General features: G+C 36.4%; 1 protein-coding gene across 6 annotated transcripts in view; it reads left to right on the forward strand.

The window, feature by feature from the left end:
* Positions 1-26,431, forward strand: part of DACH1 (dachshund family transcription factor 1) — a 365,270-nt gene that overhangs the window by 144,410 nt on the left and 194,429 nt on the right. For all 6 annotated transcript variants that reach the window (XM_074564434.1, XM_074564395.1, XM_074564385.1 and 3 more), the window contains exon 2: positions 12,760-12,875. In XM_074564434.1, the coding sequence (XP_074420535.1) occupies positions 12,760-12,875 (116 nt within the window). The remainder of the gene's footprint in view (positions 1-12,759; positions 12,876-26,431) is intronic.

Genomic DNA, 26,431 nt, shown 5'->3' on the forward strand with positions numbered 1-26,431 from the left:
TGCTACACTATAGGGTCTCTATATACATATGGACCGTATATACACACACACACACACATCTCACATCAAGAGTTACTGTGTGAGAGAGAAAGCTCTTTTGCAAGAGCTAAATCTCCTATGCCCAGGAGTCCAAGGCATGTCTTGTCATTATTTTTTTCCTAAGTAAGTCATTGAATAAATGGATAAATTGGAACAGATGACTGCTTTACTGTTCTGCTTGCCAGACTCCCTTTGTGTATCTGAGCCTCTATACTTGGGAGGTACTGCTTAAACACTGTAAAACTTTTATCTCTTTTAAAAGACAGTATAATGAAAAAGCATCGTTACAAACATATTATACTTTGCCATGTTATTCAGTTCTATTAGAACAGATTATATCTGACATCCAAGTCAAGAAAGTCTTGAAGACGTCACTCTGACCTGCAGCCAAGCGTGTAACCAAGCATGTTTCTGGACAGGATAATGTCTAATTTGATTCCTCTTCTGTATAAGGGATAGTCTTCTGCTGATTTCCCCCCCCGCCCCGTAAAAACTTGATCCGTTACCACAGAAACCTGCCCAGTTCTGCCAGAAGTGCTGACCCACTGCATAGAAAGCATATTGTTTGGTCAAGTAGGTGTTTCTTTGGTATCATCTGTAGTACTGGAGTGAAGCTTGAAACTGCGAAAGCTAATATGAAGTCTCAAGCAAACAGACAACATCTTGGGGAAAACAGCATTGGTGAAAATGACCCATCCCAAACCATGACGCCCACAACACTTTGATCAGTGCTTACAACATCTAACATTCAGAGATCATCAACCAGAACAAAATCAGGAGAAAAAAACTTTGGGATTAGTTTAGTTTATGATTTTGGATGATTCCTCATTTATAAATTACGCATGTGGCATAACAATTTCAGAGCCTTTTCTGCATGTGAGCTAGACAGAGTGACAGAAAAGTAAATTTTTCTTGGTAAGAAAACAGAGCAGAAACTGAGGTACTCATTTTTTGAATCTAAGGCTTTCAGAAAAGTAGAAAATAAGAAGAGTCAAAATAGAATTGTGAATTGATACCTGCTTTTAACTCTTGCCTAACTCGATTCTGGGCACGGAAAGAAAACGTGTTTGCAATTACTATGATGAAGTTGTATTTCCTTATCATCTTAATGCTCAGTCAGGATTTGAGCTTGTTGTGCTATGAGCTATATGGACAGAACTAAAAGATAGTTCTGTGTATGTGATATATATGGAGATGTTCCAGGCACGGAGCGCGCCAGTCGAACATCATATGGATGTATATACTGGCTATCTGTAGTATACCCCAGGAGAGCACGCTGCTAGTCTGTGGTGCCTTTTGGACCGTCTTGGAAGTCATGCTCCTACAGAAATTCCATCGTACATGTCCCATGCTGCTGAGGATACGAAGTTCATAAAAGGAAGGATGAATTGAATTGAAGGTGTCTCAAGCAGAATTCATAATGCAAATGCATTTACAGCTGTTAAAATTACATGACAAATTCGGTCTTTTATTTTTGGGGTTTTTTATTTTGGCTAACGTGGGATGTTTTTGAGAAACACACAAATCTTTTCAGATCTAGTACAGCAGTAATTTAAATTAACTTCAAAATCTAATATCTTTCTCTCACAATGTGCTTTAGAGATGGGACTAAAGCAAGTATACGTGTTCCAGTCACAGAGTAAATACAGAGCAGATCCATGGTTAGGCACATTAAATTACATATTAAAATAAACTTCTAAGTAATTGATTTCTGTCTTTCTGTAAAAAAAAAAAAAATCCTTCAAAGTCTTCCTATGTAACTGTATTGTAGGAAGCTTCACCAGATGGAATTACCAGAATTACACAGAAATATAAGTAATAATAAAATCTTACCACAAGCAGATACATTTGTCACATCTGTTATATCTAAAAACACGCTACTTGTACTACTTAACAGAAATGTCTGATTAACTTTTCAGTGTTTCCCTAGGATAACACATTAGTAGCAGACTGTTATTTCTGATAGAGCAAAGTTTACGTAAGATAGTTATGGGACAGCCTTGAGCACTGTCTGCATTTCAGACCTGCAAGTAGCGTATCTACAAACACTGACTAAAGGGTTATGGTGTTATATTTTACGATATCACCAGATTTGATCCTCTGTAGCTTGATAGCAATGCATGAATGACTTTTAAGTGTTTGAAAGGATAACAAATAAAAGTGTCTTTGGTTGGATCACTTTAATATTTCCACTTGGGCCTATAACCTATTTTTTTTTTTATTTCATTTTTGTAGGACTTGGGAGTCTTGGATTGGTACTCTGTATCGTCCAAATGACTATAGTTCTACTACTGCTGAGGGAAAATTGTGCTACTATTTGTATGGTCATAGATGTTGCCCTGCAAAGAAAAAGGGAAGGTTGAATTTGGGTGATCGTTTCTGTTCCTTGTCTTGCACAAGGAAAATAAAATGCAAATTTATTTTACAATATTCCATAGTAGAACATGGAATAGAGCTACCAAGAGCTACCAAGCTGGTGAGGGGTCTGGAGACCAAGTCATAGGAGGAGAGGCTGAGGGAGCCGGGCAGGTTTAGCTTGGAGAAGAGGAGGCTGAGGGGAGACCTCATTGCCCTCTACAACTACCTGAAAGGAGGTTGGAGAGAGGTGGGTGTTGGCCTCTTCTCCCAGGTGAATAAGGACAGGACCAGAGGAAATGGTCTGAAGTTGCGGCAGGGGAGGTTTAGATTAGATATTAGGAAGAATTGCTTTACTGAAAGAGTGGTCAGGCACTGGAACGGCCTGCCCAGGGAGGTGGCTGAGTCACCATCCCTAGAGGTGTTTAAGAAACGTGTAGATTTGGCACTTCAGGGCATGCTCTAGTGGCAGAGGTTGTAGGGTTTTTTTTTGTGTGTGTATGGTTGGACTCGATGATCTCAAAGGTCCTTTCCAACCATGAAGATTCTATGATTCTAACATAAAGGCCAAGCAAGGCTACATCTAGACTTACAAGGTTGGAATACTGTAACACACCTGGGATCTTGATTTCATAGACAGGAGATTTTGAGGGCGTGGGTACACGGATCAGGGATTTTTCCTGGAATATACCATAATTTACTTTTTCCCTGTAAGTTCATATTTTGCTGTGTTTTGGAAGTAAAGTACAACTAGAGTACACACAAGGATTTACTAATTAAAGGGTACCTAGAAGGGTACCAGCACGCTCTTGGTCCGCACGGAGTTTAAGTGATGAGCATTGTGCTGGGCGTTGCACAAACCCATTACTATACTAAGAGCTGATTTCTGTCCCAAACAATTTCAAGTCCGAATGACAGACGTGGAACTAATGATGTGCGTGCTCATTAACTTTTAGTTTAGGACTTGCTTACTGATATGGGATAGAAGTGCGCTCGGTCAGAGAGTAGACTTGTTTCACCGGTGTTACTTGGACAGTGCTGCCCAACATAAATATCTCACTCTGGCCCTAGATATCGTCTGTCCAAAGAAACCTGTCCTTTTAATGCTTAGTACTTATCTAGTAGATTCATTCATAAATTTATATTTATACATACATGCAAATACAAAACACCTTATTTAAAGGTTTAAATTCTTGATTTTAATGGATACCATCAATCTGTGTAACATCAGCTGCGCAGTTACAGCTATACAGGCTAATGGAGCGCCTTCTCAGTATTTCATACCACTACTGTTACTCTCAAATGTACAATAAAAGTCACTTTTAAGCTTTTATTTAGGTGGTTCCAGCAATTCTTTGGAAGCGTACGGTTAATGAGTGTGGGTTTTCAGAATTAAAAATAAGGTGAATAAAGGGCAGTGAACATTAACCACAGTCTCTGGCAGAAACTAGAATAAAATTTTTCATTTTGAGTATAAATAGTTTTTTAAAGGGCAAAGGGTTTAAGATATAGGCAGCTTCATTAAAAAGGTGACAGTTCACTTGTTTCAGCATTTCATGCGAAGAATTGTGGCCAATTAAGTGATGAATGCGTTCAGATATTACAGTGGATACACTTATATGATAGAACTCCATTATCAACTGTTAGGAATAAGAATAGCATATTAATTAACAAACTGCCAGGAGAGCCAGAGTATTTTTGCAAAATGCTTACCTTGAGTAGTACAATATTTTTTTTTCTTTCTTACTTGAGCTTAAATCAGCATTGAAATGTTTATCTATCTTTAATTTAATACAGGTGGTAACGAGCACCAGCTCGGTGACCCCTTGAGCAATGGTGGCCGTGTTTATTATGTAGGTGTTTTTCCTTGCGTTTCTGTTCTTTTCTTTTAAAAACGGATCTCAAAATGGCAGCTGCTGCCCAGTATGTCCTATTGGAAGACAAATCAGATGTTATTTTTCTAAACGAGTTAAACAAAAATTTCTTTAATGAAGATACTGACTTGTGTTATATATGTATGGTTATATAGATACGTTCCAAAGAGGAGTGTGCTATTATATGGCCTAATTCTGCTTTGAGTCTAATTGGTTATTTGTACATGCAATTATCTGATTTATGTTCACAAATTTGTAATTACATGTGCAAGTTATATGCAGAGATGAGTGCAGATGGTTAGGAAACAAGCCTTGAAGCAGGGCCGTTCATTCCAGCTAAAGTTCATACATTTAAATCATTGTTTCAGGCCATCTGCAGACTCTTAACAGACATAACCACATCAGTTACACTTACTTCACATTGAGAATCATCTCAGCAACTCGAAGTAGAAACTTTTTAGAAATTCTTTTAGATCGCGTCATCATGGATCTAACCTGCCTTTCTGGCCTGTAAGCTCCATGCTTGACATTTTTGTAATATACATAGTAGATGTTGTTTTGAGGGGTTGTTTTTAGAATTAAAAGCCTAAGAAAAGATGAAAACAGTTGAGGAAAAAATAGGCCTTGCATCTGTTATACTTTGGGGTTTCGTGTGGGTGAATAACACTGTTAGAAGGAATCATTTAGCTTGCATATTTAAATTATGGGTGCGGTTTGTGCTGTGAGGTTAAGTGAAATGGGAAAGGCATCTGTTATAACTTGACAGAAAGAGCATTTGTGGGAAGCATGCACTTTAGATCGCTGCTTTTTGTACATTTTTTTTCTTTTTGTAGTTGCAAGAATTGTTCCGAAAAGACAGCAGTGTAAATAGAGGAAATAAATACGGTTATGCAAGGTTTTCTCGTTGCTATTGCCAATATTCGTAAATAACTTTCGTTCTAGTGCTGTGATTTCTGTACTTCTGTTGGACATTCTGAGTGCTCTTTCTGAAGCAATGTTTGTATCAAGAGAAAATACGTCAATACGGTTTGAATTTATGCATGAGTTCTGTTTAATAATTGCATTTCATTGTTCATTCAGACTTATTTTCTACTGTAGCTTGTATGGCTGTCATCGTCAGAGGCTTGTGTTTCACAGTTATTACATAATCACGAGAGCCAACATACTTAAATGTTTTAAGAACTTTCAGGCAGATCTAGTGTTTCAGCTAATTAGATGAAGCAGTGAACTTTTTGGCTTAATTTACTTCTGACATCATAATTCTGCCACCCAGCAGAATTAGATTAATTTCTTATCTGTTTTTCCCTTTCCAATAGATGACTTACAGATCTCAATTTCATTAGGGGAACAGTCACATTTCAGTAATGTTTTATAACTTATGTACAATCACAGCTGTATTCAAATCTGGTACTGTAATTTACTCCAGTAACCCTCAGCTTCCTAACCGGTTTTATTTGCTTTCTTGCCCTTCAGGTCATTCACATATTCAAGTAATATGGTCAGTCAAGCAGAATCTTTTTCTTAGACTCTTTCCGTGTGTTTGTAGTGGGACTTCAACCATCAAGTGAGAGCTGGCAGGTGTTGCTGTAATATATATTCTATATATTCTTGCACTGTTGTACTCTTCTATCGAGAATATTCCTGATCTTGCTGAAAAGCAGAGTGATTTGGGCTGCAGTGTTGAGGAAGGTGGAAAAATGACATGATGCTTACACGACTGGTCTGTTAGAAAAAGAAATAATTCAACAAGGTCTTCTCTACCCCCCAAAAAGCTTAAGATGCTGGTACGAGCCAGTGCTCGTGTATTACTGTGGTAAATGACTTTGGAATGAGATATGGAGTACAATATATTTTCTTCCATTTAGCTTAATTATTTGGACCCCTGATAAATTGGTACTGCATTTCTGACCAAATGCCTGGTTTTGGCCATTTTGGTTCAAAAATAGCAGTTAAGTGTTCTGTTAATGACATGCAGTAATATTTTGTCAGTATGCTTGCTCCACTACTCACTCCTATAACACAGTCTAATTCTTTTGAAGATCTTTCATATGCTTCTTTGTGAAGATTTTTAAGCAGATCTTTGTGTTTATTTTTATCAGCACTGTTTGCCGTCTCAGTAACTCCTTCTAATATATCATGAGTTCAGCACTAATTATTGTGTGAGAACATTTTCTGTTTAACTGTGAGAAGAAAAATAAATTTAAGGTAATTGCACCGAGAGTTTTATTGTTTTATACGACTGCTGCAAGTAAAAAGGACATGGTGTGATTGCTAATGTTTTTTTTTGTTTGTTTGTTTGTTTTTTTTACTAACTGCCAAAATAGATATATGCCCAGTCGTAGAATTGCATTCTTTTGCTTTGTTCTTGAGTGGGAGTAGAAGGGGAAAACTTAAAATAGTAAAGTATAAGGTTTAGATCGATGTACGTTGTCATTTTTTTTTGCCTTTAAAACGCTAGTTCAGTGCATTAGAAATATTTATGAAGGTTACCTTGGCAAGCAAGTGTTTTCCAACCAAAGGAATTAAATTACACAAAAGGTTTAGTCAGTCTTCCTAGACCTTATTTTTCAGAATTGACACGCCCTTGGCTCAAGTCTTATTAGGGTGAAGGCTGCACGTATGACGCTGAGAGCAGCATGGAAGCTGTCCCAAAACCCCAGAAATACCATGTATACTGTCTGGGAAGAGTCCGCTGTCTTGGCTTGCACCCCTGTCTTTGCATTAAGTCAGTAAGTAGCCTCAGGCTGTGGCATCCTCAGCCCTTTTGCAGTGGCCATCCTATGGCGAACGTGTAATAACCACATCCCGTGGCTGTTCGCCTAACTTTCATTCAGCCGGCTTCTTCGAGGTCAAAAATTCTGTGTCAGGCTTTGAAGCACCGAGGGGAGGTAGAACAGCAGAGAAATAAAGCCTAGATTTTCAATATGTACCTAAATGAGATGCATAAATGCTGATGTAGCTAAAATTGATATTGATATTCAAAGCTGTTCTAAGCAGTTCTAAGAACATAAAAAATACATTAAATAAATACACCGAATGCTTGTTACAGATTTGCTGCCTATCACTTCCAGAGTGTCGCTCTCCCCGCCGCCCCCCCAGTATTACTGATGATAGAACTGCCTGGCCAATGGCAGCTTCACTGCATCATGTTTGCTCAGTTTCAAACGAGGACAGTACTTCTGTGCGCTAAACTTGCTCACAGACAAGCTTAAAAATAAATCTGTAAATGTTGAAAACCGGCCCTGAAAATAATCGGTTTTGGCTAGAAAGGCAGTTTGCCGCCTTACAGCTGGTCAGAGTTGCTGTTTTCTTTAGGGATACTTCATGTGTTGAATAAAAATAATTTTAAAGGGTGAACCGTTGTTCATCCAGTGTTGATTTTGCCCAGTTATTCCTCAAAGTCAGGACATCAGAAAGGTAAATCACGGCATTATCTCAACTTTGTTGCGCACTCTTTTCATTTTATAGCACAAGTTTCGCCATGCAACCAGTCATCTATAAAATGCTAGTTACATGCTCTGAGAGGTATATACTACTCATGAAGAGTTTCAGCTGTTTTGGAACCAATACCTTCCTTGGCGCTCAGAGCTCTTAACAGAAATCAGTGGGAGGAGGTCTATGTGTCTAAGGCTTTCAAGGATAAGACCCTTAAATTTTAAAGCCATGGCTGTCTTCCGGCAGGTAGTGGAAAGAGCCGAACGCAAAGTCTGCTTACTTTTCAAGCCTGCAGATAAAGCCGTACCTCTTCTCCCTTCACCTCTTTCCACATGATTGTGCAGGACCAGATCTTCTGCTGATTATGTCCGCTTTTAATTGTTTTGCGCTATCAAAGTGATTTCTAGGAGCAAGCTCATACTTTGATAATGCAATTGGAGGTGTATAAAACTTTAAAAGTATCATCAAAGCACAACGCTTTAGCTGATAATAGCCACCGTTTATTCCATTTTTTATTCTGTAATTCAGCCATCTGTTGTTGTCTAGATTCAGTAACACAGGAAGGATGTAAGACTAATATATGTTGATTGAAAGACCAAGAAAGAACTACTTCAGAGAATTTGCTGTATTTTAGGACAATATACTCTCAATTGCTTCTCATGTTTTGTCCCTTTCATGCCTGTCACAATGCAGAAGACATATGCCCTTTCCTTCAAAGATGAAGATGCTAGAGCCCTAGTATTCCTTTGAAATATTTGTGAAAGTTGAAGGGATGAAATGCAAATCTGACCAAAAAATGAGGGATTTATTTTCAGTCGTTCTGGAAAGTATTCTGAATATCTAATTAGCTGGTTCTAATGCAGAAAATGTTTCCCTCCCTTTTTGAGAGTTTCAAGATTCACCACTCTGCACCTTTAGTTCCACTGTCACATAATGGTATATTGTAATTGTAAATCGTGATAATTGCCTACAAACATGAAGGTTAGTTGTCTGGGGAAATGTCTTCTAAGCGAGCCCTGAAAGAAAGCCTGCAGATTTTGCTACAACGCTTACATAAGCCTGTATAAGGCAGACAAATTTTGAGGGAGCTAAATGCATTTAGGTGCTTCACTTGAAAAACTAAGTTAGTAATGTGTGGTCCTGTAGGAAGCTTTCGTTTTCTTCTTCAACGTATGTTAAGATATCTCACACATGAAAACTTCAGTTTTAGAGAGAAAAAAAATATCTTAGATATTTATATTCCTAAAAGCAGAAAGAGTGACAATGTTTCCATTACATATCCTTTTTAATGGATAAACAAGGAACTGGTAGCTTCTCCTCAGGTCTTTAAAACAGTTAATCATTGTGGCTTCCTTGAATCTTTGTTGAAATTGTAATTTCTGCTCTAATTTAATCTTCAAACAATGAAACAATAGAGCCGAAGACCAGCTATGACTTCCAGATGTAGGTCTGTTTCTTCTAGTGTCTTCTTGTGGAGTCCCAAAAGACTCCTTGACTTCTCCATACTATGACCCTAGGTATTCACAAGACTTACATTGGCTCTTTGAGTTTTGGCACTTCAGTGTGTTTATCTTAGCTCTAAAAAATCCAAACTGTGGTCATCTTCAAAATGAAACTGGGTCAGTTTTGAGTACTTTACCCATTGAGATAATAATTAGCATTACCTTAAGAAGTCGAATGTGTCTTCAGAAGAACCAGTGTTGTTCTTCTGATGATTTTATTCAGATAAAAGACATAATCTTACAATATATTTTATATCTCTATAAAATCTTATATATAAAATCTAAATTTGAGCAAAAAGAGTATTATCAGCAGTTTTTAAATGATGTTTTTTGTATCTCAGTGACATCAACCAGAAGAATAACTTATGTTGCTCTGCTGTTTAAATACATCTTTTGCATAATAAATCAACTCATACCTATTTAAATTGTATTTTATTTTCACACTGAACACAAATCTACTGACTTTGATACAAAATAGGAATGTGAGTACTTTGAAGCAGGCTTCTTATCTTGGAATAAAGTGAGCTTGTCCTAATGTAAAAATAAGTAGGTCTTTACACAAGATTAGGAAAAACACCAACAAAATGATTCATTAAGCTATTTTTATCCTTTTGTTTATGATAATTAAACTCATTTGCTATGCTTTTACTGTTTTTTTTAAAAGAGTTTATCATATAGCTATAAAAATGATCATGAACTACAAAACAATACGCAAGTTTTCAAATAGAATCAAAGTTATTATTTTTTTAAAGTAATGTTTACATACTGTTTTTTCCACAACTTTGGTGGTGATTCATACAAAATTCTTGCAATTCTTACAGTTTGAAAGCAGATCTTATAAAATGGTAGTATTTCAAGTTAGGAATTTGGTTAATGAAACAAGTGCATAATGTAAATAACAGATTAAGACAATTATGGTTGCTGAATCAGTTATTGGGGACAGTGTGTGCTTATTTTACCCAATCAGAGATTTACTTATTTTAATTGTGTATTGCGTAGTCTGCTGTGACTCTAAATGAGATCTTCCAGACCTTAAGAAATAATTCTTATATTTGGTTTTCTGCCTTGTCATAAGGAACAAACATTTTTAAAATAGCTAAAGGCCCTACTATAATAAACTGGAGTTAGTGCTTTGTCACTTAAAAATTGTATTGGGATAAAAGAGGTTTATGTCTCAGAAATTTCATTTAAATATTATTAGTTGGATTGGAATTGGGAGTTTAGGACTTCATGAAAGCACTTATTTGGTAAAGTTTGGATAAATCATGGGGTAGAGTTGGGTTGCAGGGCTCATTTGTGGCTTTGAGTGTGACAGCACGTGTGGCCAGAGCAGCGCAATCAACTTGATTGCAGAAAGTGACCAAAGGAAGAGTTTTGCCTTGAATATTTCATTATCACTCGCCTATAATTTGCTGCTGACCTTTGTTTACAGATTTGGTCCATGAGTGTCTTCTCTTAGGCTTTGAAGAGGGATGGTTTTGTTCCTCAAAATCTAAGGCAAAAGCATTCAGACTTCACCATAGCTATATTTGGTAGTAAGCATTAATTCATCAAAGAGAATCTTTGCAGGAGTGAACTTGTTGGTTTTTAAAGACTTGGAAGTCATTGATAGGTTGTGCATTATGCCATGGCACCCTGCTTGTGTTTTTTATGCTGTTGTCAGACCCTTCCATACTCATATCACAGCGGTGATTTGAGAACAGCGCATCATCATAGGTATTTAAATTAAGCCATTAAAGTTTTCTTACATAGTGGCGTTTTTTTGGTGGGTGAATATATTAGAAACACTCCATTTAAATCAGATCGGTTTTGTCTATGATGTTTTTATCCGTTTTATGTATTCATGGTATGTTTATTTTTATTGTAAATCACAAAGGAAATTTCAAAGAAAGACGGAAGACACTTAATTTGGTTCTGTGAGCTGGAATAAGACAATATTCTTTTTCTACAACTTTTTTTCTTGTAGTTGTGAACGTATGACCATTTTGTTTGTATTAAAGAAAATCAAAAATCCCAAACCAATCAAAGAAATTATCAAGCTTATAATTTTAATAATGACCTCAGCTCAGGACATTAAGTTGGGAATTAATGATCAGTTAAGGTTAATGACTCAATGCCTTGAGTCATTAAACTCCAAGAAAATGCCCGCTACTTCGATTGTTTTTGGTTTATTAAAGGTAGGTTGTAGAAGTTGCAAAAAAAAAAAAAAAAAAAGGGGGTATTTCCAAACACAAGGGGAATGAATATGAACAGAAAACAGAGGTATTTTATTTTCTGCCTCCTTCTGCAGTCCCAGCATAACTAAAAATTCCATTATCCTTGATGAGAGTTTTGTTAGTGTAAGGACCGAAGGAGCAAAACCTTTCACAGCCACCTTTCTTTTCTTTCTTGTTTTGAAACAAATGAAGAACCTCAAACGTTTGGCAAGGCATAGGTTAACACTGCAGTGTTAGAACTGCACATCACCTTTTTCCGTCAAGTTATTCCACAATGTCCCCTAAATAAGCAGTTGTGGGATATTGCAATAGTACCATGCTATGATCTATACGTAAGAATACAAGCCTTTGGATAGATGCATTGTATGCAGCAGGTACATATTTGCATGTAAGTGGGTAATAAGTATTTTCATTGTAATCCGTATCTAATTTGTATGCTACTTACGCAGTCCAGGAGATGGAAAGTTGTGTATGCGAGCATTTAACAGACAAGGAGTGCTTAAACCTGAAGCCCTTTATTTTTCCATACCGGACAGATATAAGCTGCTATGATGGCAGTCGCTCAACAACGTCTTACAAATAATTCTGAGTCCTTTCTGACATAAAGTAGTATATTTAAAGTAAGGTGTCTTAGTGAGATTTTCACTTTAAATAGAATAAGGGTTAAATGATAACTTGACTTATCTTTTAAATGACAAAAAATAAAGAAATTGCAAGACCTTTTCACACATTAGATATGTATTGTCATTTATCATCTAGATATCAGGCTAGCAGTGCAAAGTAATAAAACATATCATCGAAAAATGTGCTATAGGTCTGAATCACTCTTTCATTCCACCTCCCAGCTAACTGTAGTATTAAATCAAACAAGCAGAACATTTCCTTAGGCAGCCATTGCCTTTTAATTTCCTGAAGAACCTTAAAATATCATTCATTACAAGTACTACACATATTTGGTTTTTAAAAGTCTCATAAATCAATAGCAGGCTGACTGTAATAATTATTACAAGTTAGTGCATAATTTTCGTGCTGAAGGCTGCATGCAGAACTTTAGCATATGCAAACGAGGCAATTCAAACTGTGTATAGATATTAATATGAAGAAGCAGGTAACGAGGTGCAGGCTATGAATTATGCATCAGGAGCGGCTGATCTTCAATGAGGAAAATGAATTCAGCATGTAATCTAATTAGTGATGGAAGTCTATTACATCTAACTGCAAAAGCAACCGTCCTTGAAACAAATTTATTTACAGTCCATGTTACCACTTGAAACAACTTTGAAATGATGTGTAAGACAACAGCTTAATTGTAAAAATTTTTTTGTTTGTTTGTTTCAGTTCTAGACCTGGAAGGCCTCCTAAGAGGACTCAAAGTGTCACCTCCCCAGAGAATTCTCATATCATGCCACATTCTGTCCCAGGCCTAATGTCTCCTGGAATCATCCCGCCAACAGGTAGGATCACTAGAAGCACCTTCACGCGGGCAATCTTTTGAATACTTGGCTTATATCCGCTTGTTAATAAATTAACAGTCTAGGAAACCAGCAGCCAAATATCACAATGGAGTTCCGTAATGTAACATTATTGCTACATAAATGTATTGTACGTAATGGATATTGTGGCAGCTCAGTACTTTAAAATACAAATAACTGAGCAAATAATGATCCTTTATAATTTTTTTCCCTACTCTTTTTCTTTATAAACAAAAAACATTTCAGAGCATGAATTACCTATCATTAAGACGATAATCTCCCTATTCATTTTTAATAGATCAGATATCTTCTGATTTTTTGCTGCTTTGCTTGATTAGATAATGTCATCATGAATATGGTTGCCTGAAGAAACCGAGTTAGTTGAAATAACTCCGTGCTGCACACATGTCTTTCTTAATTTTTCATCCTGAAATTCTATTTTTGATACATCTCCTGAGGCCTTACACTAATGCAAAGCCCTGTAACAATCTGTTTCTCAAACTACTATTTTCTTTTGAGAGTTACTATAACATCTCCTAGCAGTGACTTGCTCTTTAGACGTAGTTAAACTAAGGAAGGCTGTGTTGCAGGAAGGAGACGAGCAGAGCCACCTGAAGGTGGAGGCACCCAACAGTCAAGCTGTTGATGGTGGTGGCGCAGTCTCTCTCTTCATGTTACAGATGAGTTAAATTCTCCCACTTGCTTTAGCGAGGCTCATCTGAGCTTCCACTCCTTCCCCAGTTGTTCCCTGCGTGTTTGCATAGCTCAGTCTCTGGCACTGATTTTCTCTAAGACAAAGGAAAGACAATAAACTAGACAGATCCTAATAGAGAGGAAGATTGCTGGGTACTGGAGATTGGATAGGTGGCTGGATGTTTGCGTACATGCCCATGATCACCTGCCTGTTTAAGTATGAGCATGATCCTTGGCATGGTTTTGGTCATAGCTGGCTAACATTCTCAAAAAAAAAAATGCACAGTTCAGGAAATATCACGTGCCAGAAGCTGTTGTCAGTTTGGATGCAAATGCCTTATCTGAAGGAGGGAGGAAAGCGAAGAGAGTTTAGCTCTATGGACCAAAGTGGGGCCGTGCCTCTTGGCCTTAGGGCTCAAGAGCTGCTTTACATAGGGAGACAGACACATAGACAGAGGTATTTTATTAGAAATTTACAGTTTTCCAAAAGGCTAAAGATCAAGAGGAGTGACGAAATGAAGGCAAGTCAGACAACTAAGGTTGGTAAGAAAGAGTTATAAAGGAAGAAGAGGGAAGGAGGGATGAGGCTGAGAGTATAGGCAAGCATGGGAGGGTGTCAGACAGGTAGGACTCACATCTGGGCAGATGTGATCAGCAAAAGAAATGGTTCGGGATTAAAATATTTTACACAATAGGACATAAAGGATAAAATCTAGTAAAGGAAATAGAGTTGGTGCAGCGTGAATGCAAAGTGAGAATAATGGATAGGGTCTAGGTGGGGAAAGAACTAATGTTTTATAGGGCAGGAGCATTTGTGTTTGTGAGGGAGAGATCAAAAATTGCAGAAGCAAAGGGAAATTATTTGGGGGAAGTAAGGCAGGAAAATATCAAAGGAAAAAATGCATGTGAAAAGTAAAAAGGAGATGACATGAAAGAAGTCAGAGACAAATAAGCAGGCCAAAAAGAGCGAGACAGGAAAAAAAACCCCTTGTCAACAGTATCATTTGTGGTTTTGTGTTACAGTTAATATATATGAGCAGATCTCCTCTTGATATAATATCTTCTGGGTGTTTTTTCCCTTTTTTTCTTATTCTAAGAAAACAGCTTAAAACCACAACCAATGCCTAAAGTATCCAATTCCTCTCTAGTCCTTTAAAGCTGGTCATAACAAGTTAATGATAAAAATACACGGTACTAAAAACACAGATCCAATTTCTTAGAATATCAGCCCACAAAGCCAGATGTAGATCTTTTTAAAATGATGATTAAAAAAAAAAAAGAGAGAGAAGAAAAATAATTCAAAATTCAAGAAAATAGGCATATGTAAGGTTATCATTCATCGAATCATTTGAGGATGGTAATGCTTTGTGAGTCTCTCGCAAAACAACAAAGGTTTAAATGAAATCGCTGTTAAGTTTGAGCTGGTTTCACGTTACATGGCTTCCCGCAACAGAAGGGGCGAGCGTGATTTTTTTCCCATTGTGCTGGTGTTGAATCTCAAGCAGCACAAAAGATGCAAACACTGACACTGTTAGCAACAAACTCTGGGGTATAGTGTTCCACGGAGTGTGGCTCAGCAGAGGTAAGGACATCAGGACAGCAGCGCTACATGACAGTCCTTGCAGCATTTTATAGACGGGCAAGTATAAAAATAGGCATATAATCTGATCTTGTGAGTTTAAATCAATGAACATTTGTGCATCTACATTGTGAATAAGTGCCAAAATCACTGTAAGAGCCCTACGAAAAAAGAACTGCTATAACTGCAATAGATGATGTAGGTGCAGTAATGTGCTGCCACATTAGTTGATGCTAAAAAATTCTTGTCGCTTGTGAACATTTTCCTCCATATTTTCACTGTATACTCATAGGACCACAGCATAGTTGAGGCTGGCAGGCACAGCTGGAGATCATCTAGTCCAGCCTCCCCTGGTCGGAGGCGGGTGACACAGAGCAGGTTGTTCAGCGCTGCGCCCGGTTGGCGTTTGAGTATCTTCAAGGGTGGAGACTCCACAACGTCGCTTTGCAACGTATTCCAGTGTTTGACCACTCTCAAAATAAAATCTTTTTTCCTTACTTTTCAATGGAATTTCCTGTATTTCAATTTGTGCCCATTGGGCAACACTGAGAAGAAGCTGGCTCTGTCTTCTTTACTCCCCCGCCCCCTTCAGGTATTCATACACATTGAGAAGATCTCCCCTGAGCCTTTTCCACATTGAACAGTCCAAGCTCTCTCAGCCTCTCTTCATATGTCAGGTGCTCCAACCCCTTAACCATCTTTGTGGCCCTAAGACGACTCCTTGTTTGAGAAGTTTATGAAGTTTGAACTTCCTGTTAGGATCCAGCTCTAAGCAGAAAAAAATAAAAGTACCACATTGTTAAGTGCTTCCCTCCCTTTTCTCTCTCTCTTTTTTTTGTAACAAATTCTTCTTTTTAAGCTTTCTGATTGATTTAATAATCTGAGTATAATAACTAAGTTTCCTTCCTGCCTACAAAAGAGTGTAAGTGATCACACAAACAATTATGTGCTATTTAATGCTCTTTAAATAACAGAGATCTGCAATTATTAGGTATATCTAGGATACATAATGCTATGATTTAACCTGTGATTTTTTACTTGAAAATTTTCCTTTTCCTGAAATCTACTGCATAATACAGATTTTAAGGTGGAAATCCTGGTTTCTAAAGGGGCTGGTTCTGCACGCATTGTTTATGTGTGCAGATAAGAATGGTACAAAACTGGTCCAATCTGAAAATCCATGCAGAGAGTGTGGCATCATCACTTAGAATGGATTCGGTTTAGAGAAGTATTTAGGGACTAAGCTGAGATTTAGGGAATATATCGAGAGGGAAAGTAGAAGGGAAAAAGGAATAATATTCCTCATTATTTTTAAGGGGGTGAAAAATGAAGAAGTGAGGATCACCTCTTGGGTGACATTCTGTCCATTTTTATCACAAGATTCGTAAATATTACCCACAATTGCTGATCTAACCACTGTCTTTCATTAGAGTCAACTTACAGAATGTTCCCAACTTTAAAAAAGACCAGTCAGCTGACAAAACACAGTCTTTATTAAAATAAATGTAGGACCTTTGAGGGTGTGACAAAATGAGAAATGTGTAGTAACAGGAAATGAAGAGCTTCTTGAATTGTCCAGAGAATTAAAATCTGCCTGTGTTAAAAATGATGTAGTCAGAAAAAAGAAGAGTTTGGTGTAGGTTCAGACAGGTGTACTGACTTTTCAGGCTTATCTGGATAACGCCTTGAAGCCCTTCCAAAACTAGATGTCTCATCATAGTTAACTTTGATCCTCGTGTCTCTGTGTACTGCAGATCTTTTCTTGGCTAATGTGCTTAGAAGGCTTCAAAAGTTTTCTAAAGTGGAAACGGTAGATAATTGTAATTAATCAGAAAAGCAGAGCTGTAATTCCTGAGCAGAGTATATGATATACATTGTGCTCTGTATTTTTATGTCTGTAGCTGCTATGTAACGTATAAAATGATATTTCCATTATTTTTCATATGAACTTTGAAAAGAAAGTCTCTTCAGTTTTCAATTATTATTTTTTTTTCGTAATTATTCTTAAATATTTTAGGTTTTGAAACTGTTCTGTAAAGCTCCTGACAATTCTTCTGCTGCTTGTCCGACTGAGTCTGTAGCCTACAGGTGCTGAAACGAGTAACTGCAAAACTCCTGTACTTATTTCAGGAACTGCATCTTTCTCGCAAAGAGAAAACGTGAATATAAAGTGCCTTTGGAAATCACTATTACAGGGCATGATAAGAATACTACTTCATATATCCATCTCTATATATCTATATAGAGATATATCTTTGTCAATTAAAAAAAAGTAATTTCAAAGCACCGTACATGTTTAATTAATTAATTAATTAATATTATTATTATTTTGAAAAGATTTGCTTTATGGTAGTTACTTCTGTTCACCTTTTCCCCATCTGATACCAGACTCTTTTTTTTCCAGTGTAGACACTAAGCTTCCTCTGAAATGTTCCATGTGTATGAATTATAACTACTTTCCTGTATTAAACTCTTACTCTGTTTTTTTCTCTTCTTAAGTGTTAATCTGAAGCTGTAATTTCTAATCTCATCCTTATTTTCTCTCTGTCTGTGTGCCTGGATCAATAGAAGTATATTCCAGCTTCCATCCTGTGTAAAACTCTCTGAGCACGAAGTGTTTTTGTGGGGGGTTAGAGTAAGGAGAGAGTTGAAAGGTTTTGTATAGATTATTTCAGCTCGGAGGACAAACGGAGTTCACAGTTGCAGCTGTTGATAAAGTGAGGCAACGTTTCTGCTGAAGTAGAAGGTGGAATTATTTGGTGTTTAAAGAAAGATTAATCACATAAATAATTTCATTTTCTCTGGCTCTTACAGTTATTGACGTTGTATTAGGCAGAACTGAAAGAATGGTTAAAATATAATTATCATTGTTACTATATCCACATCATATTGGATATTGCCAAGAAACAAAATCTGTAGTTGGAAGTATTTTCTCCTGGTAAACTCAATCCTGTAAAGTCTTAAGAATGTATTTAATTTATTGGAGTGAAGAGAGTTGATTTCTATGAGTATTCCAGGGGCTAGAAATTAAAAGTTTAACTTACATACCTAGTAATTTTGAGAAGTAAAGCTATTATTCAGTTATTTATTTTATATAGTGTGTACATTTTGTGGTTGTGTGTTGCTAGTGTGTACATTTTGTGATCCTGTGCTGCTTAAAAAGATAAACATTAATGAAATTGGGTGGCGATAGCTTACTTTTTTAAAAATGCATTCCATGTTAACACAGTGTTTTGGTTATTAATGTTTAATCATTTTTAACATTAGCATTGCTTTTGATTGGTGTTATAGGATGATAAACTGTTTATCTGTTGGGGCTGAACTAACTGATTGTAAAAATACGCAACAAAATCCTTCTTTCAGAGTGATAAACTGTAACCTAATTCAAGAAACTGAATCAGATTACACTAACATTTTTGCACTTCATTAAGGAAGTAGTCATTATAATTAATGTGAAAGCTTCTATCGTGTTCACTAGTTGATGTATCAGTGAGAAGATATACTGACTCAACTCTGTAAATATATTATTTCACAGTTTTTAAAATCATAATTAAAGTGTAATTCAGGCCACCTGTCCTCTTCTGAAAACGCTGTCATAATTTTGTGGTATTATCATCCTGTTGAATGGCTAGCTATCTTCTACTTTGTCACAAGAGGCTTTATCACTGAAAACCAGTTCTGGAAGCTCACTAGTTTTAAGTTCCAACGAGTCCCTTACATTCACTAGTTAATAATTGAGTTGATTTCCCATGTAGCCACAAATTTGATAAAAATCCCCAAATCAAATAAGTGTTGCAGCAACTATTAGGGTAAGAATGCAAGACGCAGTGGGAACTTGAGAGTTTAGCTGCGTAATCTCAGGCATATGCAAATTCATTCTTCTCTGACTTTTGTTATTTTACGCCTCAACCTTCATTTTAAATTTTGTGTTAAAGTGAAATTTATTATAGTACTTGAGCAGAAAATACTGCCATATAAGAATTTATTTTGGGGTCCCAGTAATCCAAGGATCAGACTCCTGCAAACATGCAGTGACTTCAGTAGCTCTTTGTAAGGAAATAGGATGTGACTACATGGTTTATTATAGGCAAATGTATGGCAGATCTCCACGCAGGCGGATTATAAACTGTCTCTGAAGCTAAAGCCGTTTAACCACATTTGCTTCTGACAACTATTTTCTTTCTAGCCCTTTCTGAGCATGAGAAGGCTCTGAGTATCTTTGCTTGCGATAAACCATGTAGACATAGCTTTTTCAGTCATAAAATCTTTTGAAAACCAAGAATTACTTGCAGAAACAGAACCTTTTTTATTAATAAATTTAAATCACTAAGAACTTGTACATTTTGCAGTACTATACCATAAAACACTACATATATTTAAAACCTACAGGATACCATTGGAAGACTGTAAATCAGAGCGTCAGACCCCATGCAGGTTCACCCACTGCCTGTTGAGAGGAGTCCCTGGATTGAACTGTTTCCAGAAATGCTTCCAGCTTTTTTTGATATAAAGGGAACAGGTTTGTTCACTTCAAAAGAGGCTCTGGGATTAAATATTTAAGCAGTGAGGATAGTCAGGTACCTTGACGCACTCAAGGTATTCAAGAAGGAACTGAGGAGTGAAGTTTACAGCATAGTAACAGCATAGTTATAACAGCATAGTTATAAACTAGTGAATCCTGTCTTCTACTTGCATCTTGTAACTACTCGTTTAGTAGTAGGTTGTGATGTGCACAAATTTTTACCTTTCAGTGGAAAATCTGAGATAAGAAATTTTTGTTCCTTCCTGGATCACAGAATAACTTTGCCTTCTGAAGGCTGAGGGTGTAATGGCATTGGTTTGTGAATTTCCGCTGTAAGAATGATATTTCTCTACCAGTTACGTAGGATCCTGGTTGAAGGACCATATTCTGTGACAATGAGCTATTTGAAGGTATTAGTGAAGCCCCTAATGATGTGTGATAGATTTCGGGTATATATAGCTTTGCTAAGCCAAGGTAGATTTAACATGATCGGAAAAAAAAAAAAAGTCTCTGACTTTAGAAACAACCTTTACCTAAATTCCAGTTTCTTGTTTTTAATCATAAAAATATATTTAACATATTGGGGAAAGAGACCCCCACTTTTCAAAAGAAGGTATTTTATCATCAGGTTTCCTATAAAACAAATAACATGCAAACCAAACCAAAATAAATAAAAAAACAACCTCCAAACTCTTGATACAAAAGAAAGCAATTGAAATCTTATTCTTAAAGTCGGGTATGTGGTGAAGTTATCAGTGACTGAATTTGGACCTGGTAGTGGAAGTGTGTACTAGTGATTACTATAGCTTACAGATTTTCAACGGGATATTATTTGTAACTGAAATGAAAAAGTTATTGAAAAGATACATATTGCAGAGTACACTGATTGTTTCATAAAATTAAGTTATTCAAAATGTAAGCTCACCAATGGTGGGAAATACTGAGATCGTCTTGTAGCTCAGATTTCAGGCAGTTTCTTAATAGAAAAACATCAAGATAATCATGCTCCTGTGTTTGCAGTTTTTCCTATAATTAACCTGATATTTTTTCCAATTATTCTTGATTTTTAATGAGAACACTTAGCCAAAATAATTCGATACCCAGTCATTTAATTTCTTATTAGTTCAAAACTAACCTTTTACAGAGCAAACAGCGCATTGCTGTTTTAAACATGAAATACAGAATATTATTTTAATCAACACTGCGAGTAGAAATGAACCTGAGCTGCTGAATTTGGAACAATATCTCAATCTTACAAACATGTTGGTCTCTTATCCAAATGACGTTGATTGCTGTAGCACTATAGTAAGATGGTACTTGTCAGAGTAAGCGTAGCAAGATCTGGTATAAAGCTCAGTATCACCACATTGCTAACTAGGGTTTTGCATCATCATGGTGACATGAAGCTCTTGGAAGCCATCAACGTGCCTGTCTCCTCTCCTGTAGAATTAGACAACCTATGTCCTTGCGTGACATGATCAATGAAGGGTGAATGGTATTTTTTCTCTTCATTTTATATTTGATCTGCTACCAGTGCTACATACTCCATTCAATAAAAGATGACTTCAAATTTATTCCAAGTTTATGGTCCGTGATTTCATTGTCATATATTTGGGGATTCTCTAAAGTACAGGAAGAAACTTCAGCTTAATGTATTTAACTCGTTTTTGTGTTTTGTTTTGTGTTTTTTTTTTTTTTTTTTTTGTGGGTGGAGTCAAATGTCACTTTTTAAATGATTGTCTCCTGATTAAGAACAATGTGTGCTGTGGAGTTTTCCGTATCTCTTGCAAGGACTTAAATATTAAGGGAATATCCAGAAAAGATGTCAGGTAGCACAGGTATTTTTGTTATATGATAAAGAATGTAGGTGAATTTATGAAATTTTCTCAAGTAAACAATAACTTCAAGACAAGTATGCAAGCAAGCATTATTGTAGCTGAGCAGCTTTAGAAGGCTACAACTCAAGTAAAAAAGAATGAGCTAAGTAATGTATTTATTTTGTTAATATTTGTTTTAATTATCTGTGTTTGATAACAGCTTGGAGGGGTCAAGCATCTGATGATCACATCATATCTTACCTTTCAGGAAGCAAACTTATTGAACACAAAATGAACTTTGTCAGTTTTCCAAGGACAACCAGTCACTATGAGTTGTCCTTATGACTTACAGCTCTAGTAACATTGCCTGCATGAATTTTGTAGGACAGGATAATGTACTATCAGAATTATAATGACTCCACTATCAGTTGTTCACAGTGCACTGCATTGTTGTTACTAATGTTGTCCTATGCCAGTATATTAGGACAATCATAAAGTATTCTTAACTGGTTCAAGGTTGAAAGTTGTTCTGGTTCAAGTCCCAGGATCAGGGTTTCAGGGCCAGATTGTTGCCCAGACTTGGTTCTAGATATCCTGCAAGTTGCTTAACGTTTTTCTTCTTGGTTGAAAATCAGAGTGTTTATGTCAGAACTGTATTGTGATGTGAAGTTAGGCATGTAGAAAGATGTGCTGATGAACTGCATTGCAAATATAGAATGATCTGTCAGTTATTGCTCATGGAGCTGCCTCCAGAGGTTGTGGCTTATGAAAACGGTTGGTCCATGCATCCACAATGCTAAGTTTGAAAACCTCATTTTACTTTCTTCAGGTGAGAAGACTTCTTTTATTCCTTCAAGATGCAGAAATAGGTAGCTGTGTTGGTTGGTTGCTGTGTGCCTGAAGCGCCAATTGGAAAGGCACACAGAATGGGATGGAAAAGGGTAGGAAAGGGGCCAAAAAAATAGTGTGTGTGTGTGTGTGTGTGTGTGTGTGTGTGTGTGTGACGGAGAGAAAGAGAGAAAGGGGGAGGGAAGAGAGAGAGTTCTTCTTTATAAGTTGGTATAACAAACTTATTTAATGCAATACAAGTACGTTTGTTTGCTATTGTCCATTAATTTGTGACTGCTGAGAAGTTACAAAGCTATGTTGTTGCAGTGTTTGTATCGTTGCTTTCAGGGGCTGTCCTCTTTCAACAGTGCGTATACGGAAGGCTTTGTTTTGTCTTTCTGAAACGTTTTTTAGTTATGAATATTTTACAAGTAACTTTTAAATCATCTCCTTTCAATCCAGTCTTAATTGCAATGAGATACTGTGTTCAAGCTGTCAGCAAAGAGTAAACTGTTACTGCTACTAGTATTAGAGATGTGACTACTATGGACATTTAGAAAAAAAATCTTAGATTGAGGAGAATGTTACTGTTACTACATTGCTTTGATGAGGTCATCAATTAACGAAGTATTAGTTTCTGACTATGAAAACAGTAGTATGTGAGGACTGAGTAAGCGGGGGAAAAGAAAACTGCACCTAGTCAAGACAAAATTAATAATGTCACTGAGTCATTTTAACTCATCAAAATCCATAGCAATGTCAGATAGACAGACAGTGTACTGACAAGTTTTACTGAAAAGTAAGGTTTTGTCAACATTACCCTTTCGTCAGGTGGTGGCTGAGATTTAGATTGACATAGGGGAAGCAGAACAAGTTGCAGGGAGTGTTTTAAATGGGCAGATGCATCTACTAAAATCCCTTTTCTGTATATTCATTATGCTGGCTGCTATCACAGGCACTGAGACCACACATATGGCTTGAACAATCCAGTTGCCCTTAGTGAGAGGAAAGTTAATAGAATTGCATTGCTTTCCTTAATTCACATGCTATGATGCATCAATCCAATATACGGAAACCTAGATATAATTACTGTATTAGAATACTGACTCTAACGTCGTTTAAGCTTGGACTTCAGGTGTTGGTAAAAGCTGCTTAAGACAGTGCAAACAATGATAGGTTTTCCCTGTACCCTTGCTTAGCAAATGTATGTGAATATGGGAATAAAAGGACTGTGTTAGTTGGGCGATTTAATAACCAGGTAACTTACTGCATCACAACAGTACATTCTTTTTGCAAGTACCAGACTACCAACAAAAAAACCAAATGAAACCAAAAAACTCGAATGATTTTCAGCATCCCATCAGTATTCAGTGCAAGTATTTGAGAAGAGAAAGGTGATTTCTTGTGAATCAGTACATTTGTTTTGAAAAGTATCTCAAAAGATTCGAGTAGATTAATATTTCATTCAAGTGGAAGAAAACAGTGGTTCCTGTGCACTCAGTCACTATGTGACAAAACAATTTTTAAAGTAATTTTTTCCCTCTATTGAAAGCTCAAATTATATTCAGCCTTTGAAGTCTCAGATACACAGATGCTGAACACACTGAGGACAACATACTCCTAGAGGTGAATGACAAAAAATATAGCACTTTTGCCTCTACAGTGTGTCACAACGTGAGCTTCATGGTTATGGAATATGGAATAACTCATTATGAAATAGGATTTAGCTTTTTATTTTAAAAATACAGCCATAAGAACATTTTTGTGTAAAACATAAATGACTTAGATTTCTTTTTAAATTGATTTCTAGTATCACCTGGGCTAAAATTTTATATGGAAAGACTGTTAGGAGGAGGTGTATGTAGAACCAAAATACATAAGTATTATCATAGTAGGTAACTCTTAAATGAAAAAAAAAAACTCGAATACTTACAGCCGAGGAAGGTGTGGGCAAGAGATGCCACTATTTAGGCTGCTATTCCTGTAAAGAGTATGACTTTTATGGCTGCATCTGTGCCAATAAATAAAACAGTTCAGAGCGGTTCTTTGGCTTGGAGGGCAGGCTTGCATCCTGCAGCTTACAACTGCAGGTCTAAATTCTTTTTCTTATTACAATCTTTCCCAAGCTAAAAAAAAATAAATCCGTATCTTCTCCTGAGGAAGAGTTCCTGGCCAGTTCTGTTTCATATACTGTCCATAGCCAATTATAGCACATGTTTTGTGGCTATACTACAAAATTACTGCTAGGATGCATATTTTACTCGTTGAGTTTCTAGTATGGTTTTTGTTTAAAGAAACTAGAGGCAAAGTTTTTATGGAAGTTTTATCTTTTATTAGACCAAGTGCCAACAATTTACAAGCTTTTGGAATGCAAGCACTTACTCATGTCTGCTCAATGAAGTTAATCACTACTAAGATCTAAAAGCATCTGAAAGCAATTAAAAATGCTCATATGGAAATGCTGTTTTAAGGATAAGCAACTTGGTTTCCCCACCTTCTGCTCAATAGCTGGGTACCATTTGTCCAGTGCATGTTAAAGATGATGACTCTCTTCGTTAAAATCTCTTGCAATATACCTTTTTTGGAATTCTTTGCTTTCTTATTTAGTCCAGGAGAAAGCTTTTGGTCTTTTGAATTTACCTTTCCTCTTTTTTACTGTTCTGGAGGCCCCAAGTTAACTTTCTGATAATGAAGAAGGAAAAAGAAACCATACATTTTTCTATATGCATGGTGCCCTTTTCCCTGTGCACAAAAAGAAGCACTCAGTCCAAACATGGGATAATTACTATAGCCACATTCACTCTGAAATTCAAGGAATTGTTGGCTGATTTTGAACTTCGTAACAAGTCTTTTAAATTAATCTTTTTTTTGTGGAAAATTTAAGGTCATCATGAGATCAGCAGTTATACCAATGTGCCCTGTAACTGCTGTTGTCTGAGTCATGTATTTATTTAAATTTCCACTTATATTACCAGGAGGGAATTCGCTGATATCAAAATATTAAGCTTGTTATTGAGGCACTATATCATCTCAAAATACCTTGAGTTCCAAGTCACATGCTCTGAGCAGATACTTACTTTTATTCTATGTGAACAAATATTTTAGAATTCCGTACAGGTGGTCTGGGATCTCACCTTTGTTTGTGACTTCTTATTTCTTACTCTCTCCTGAAAACTGCTAGAAGGACTAGAATATATAATTCTTTATCCATCCTAATTTGACACGTTTTCCTTAATAAGCACTGGAAATTTCACTGGTTCCAGATTACGCAGATTTAGCAGTGGCATGAATTCTGAACTATATAAACTCTGCTTTATAAACTCACAGAACTGTGTTAGGAGTGAGTATATTAATTTATATTCCTTCTTCCCCCTCCTTTCTCAAATCTACTTTGTCTTTATTTAATATTCTGATTTATTTCATTAAATCTTTAGTAATGGAAAGAAATATTTTTGGAACAGATAAGAATAAATGAAGAGTAACAGTAAATCCTAACCAGATTTTCCCTGGCATGTCTTCTCTTATCATTCATTCTGAATATTTTATTCCCTAGTCCTGTCTAGCTAAATAGGCAAGAGTTTCACAGAACTTTCTTTGGCCTGACTGGTGCTTTAAAAGTTAAAAAGAGCACCAGGATTTTGTATTAGTGATAATGATGTACTTTTCCAGAATTTTTATTTATTTTTCAGACTGTAGTTTTTATTAAATATTCAAGTAAGTTAATAGATTCAGTAGGTAGCCCAGATTAAAGTAGGGCATAGGCAAAACTGAAGGATACTCAATGCAGCCCTTATAAAACTTGTGATCAAGTTGGGTGAAGGTTATTGCCGATGGATTTAACTTAATTTCTGTCTCACATCTTAGACTGTTTGAATTCAGTGTAACCACAGAAACTGTATTTGGCCTGCCCTTCGAAAATTCTTTTTTCTTTGTGTAAAAAAATTGTGGTGTCTTTTTTGTTTTGCTGTATAATTCAGAACTGTTTATATAACCTCTGAGATAACACTGTCTTTTGGAGTTGTATTTGAACCTGCTTCATTGCTTCTTTTAGAATTATTCATGATTTAATTGTATTTATTCACTTAACACAGATCCATCT

Source organism: Larus michahellis, chromosome 1 (genome assembly GCF_964199755.1).
Source record: "Larus michahellis chromosome 1, bLarMic1.1, whole genome shotgun sequence".
In the NCBI taxonomy this organism is placed as follows: domain Eukaryota; kingdom Metazoa; phylum Chordata; class Aves; order Charadriiformes; family Laridae; genus Larus; species Larus michahellis.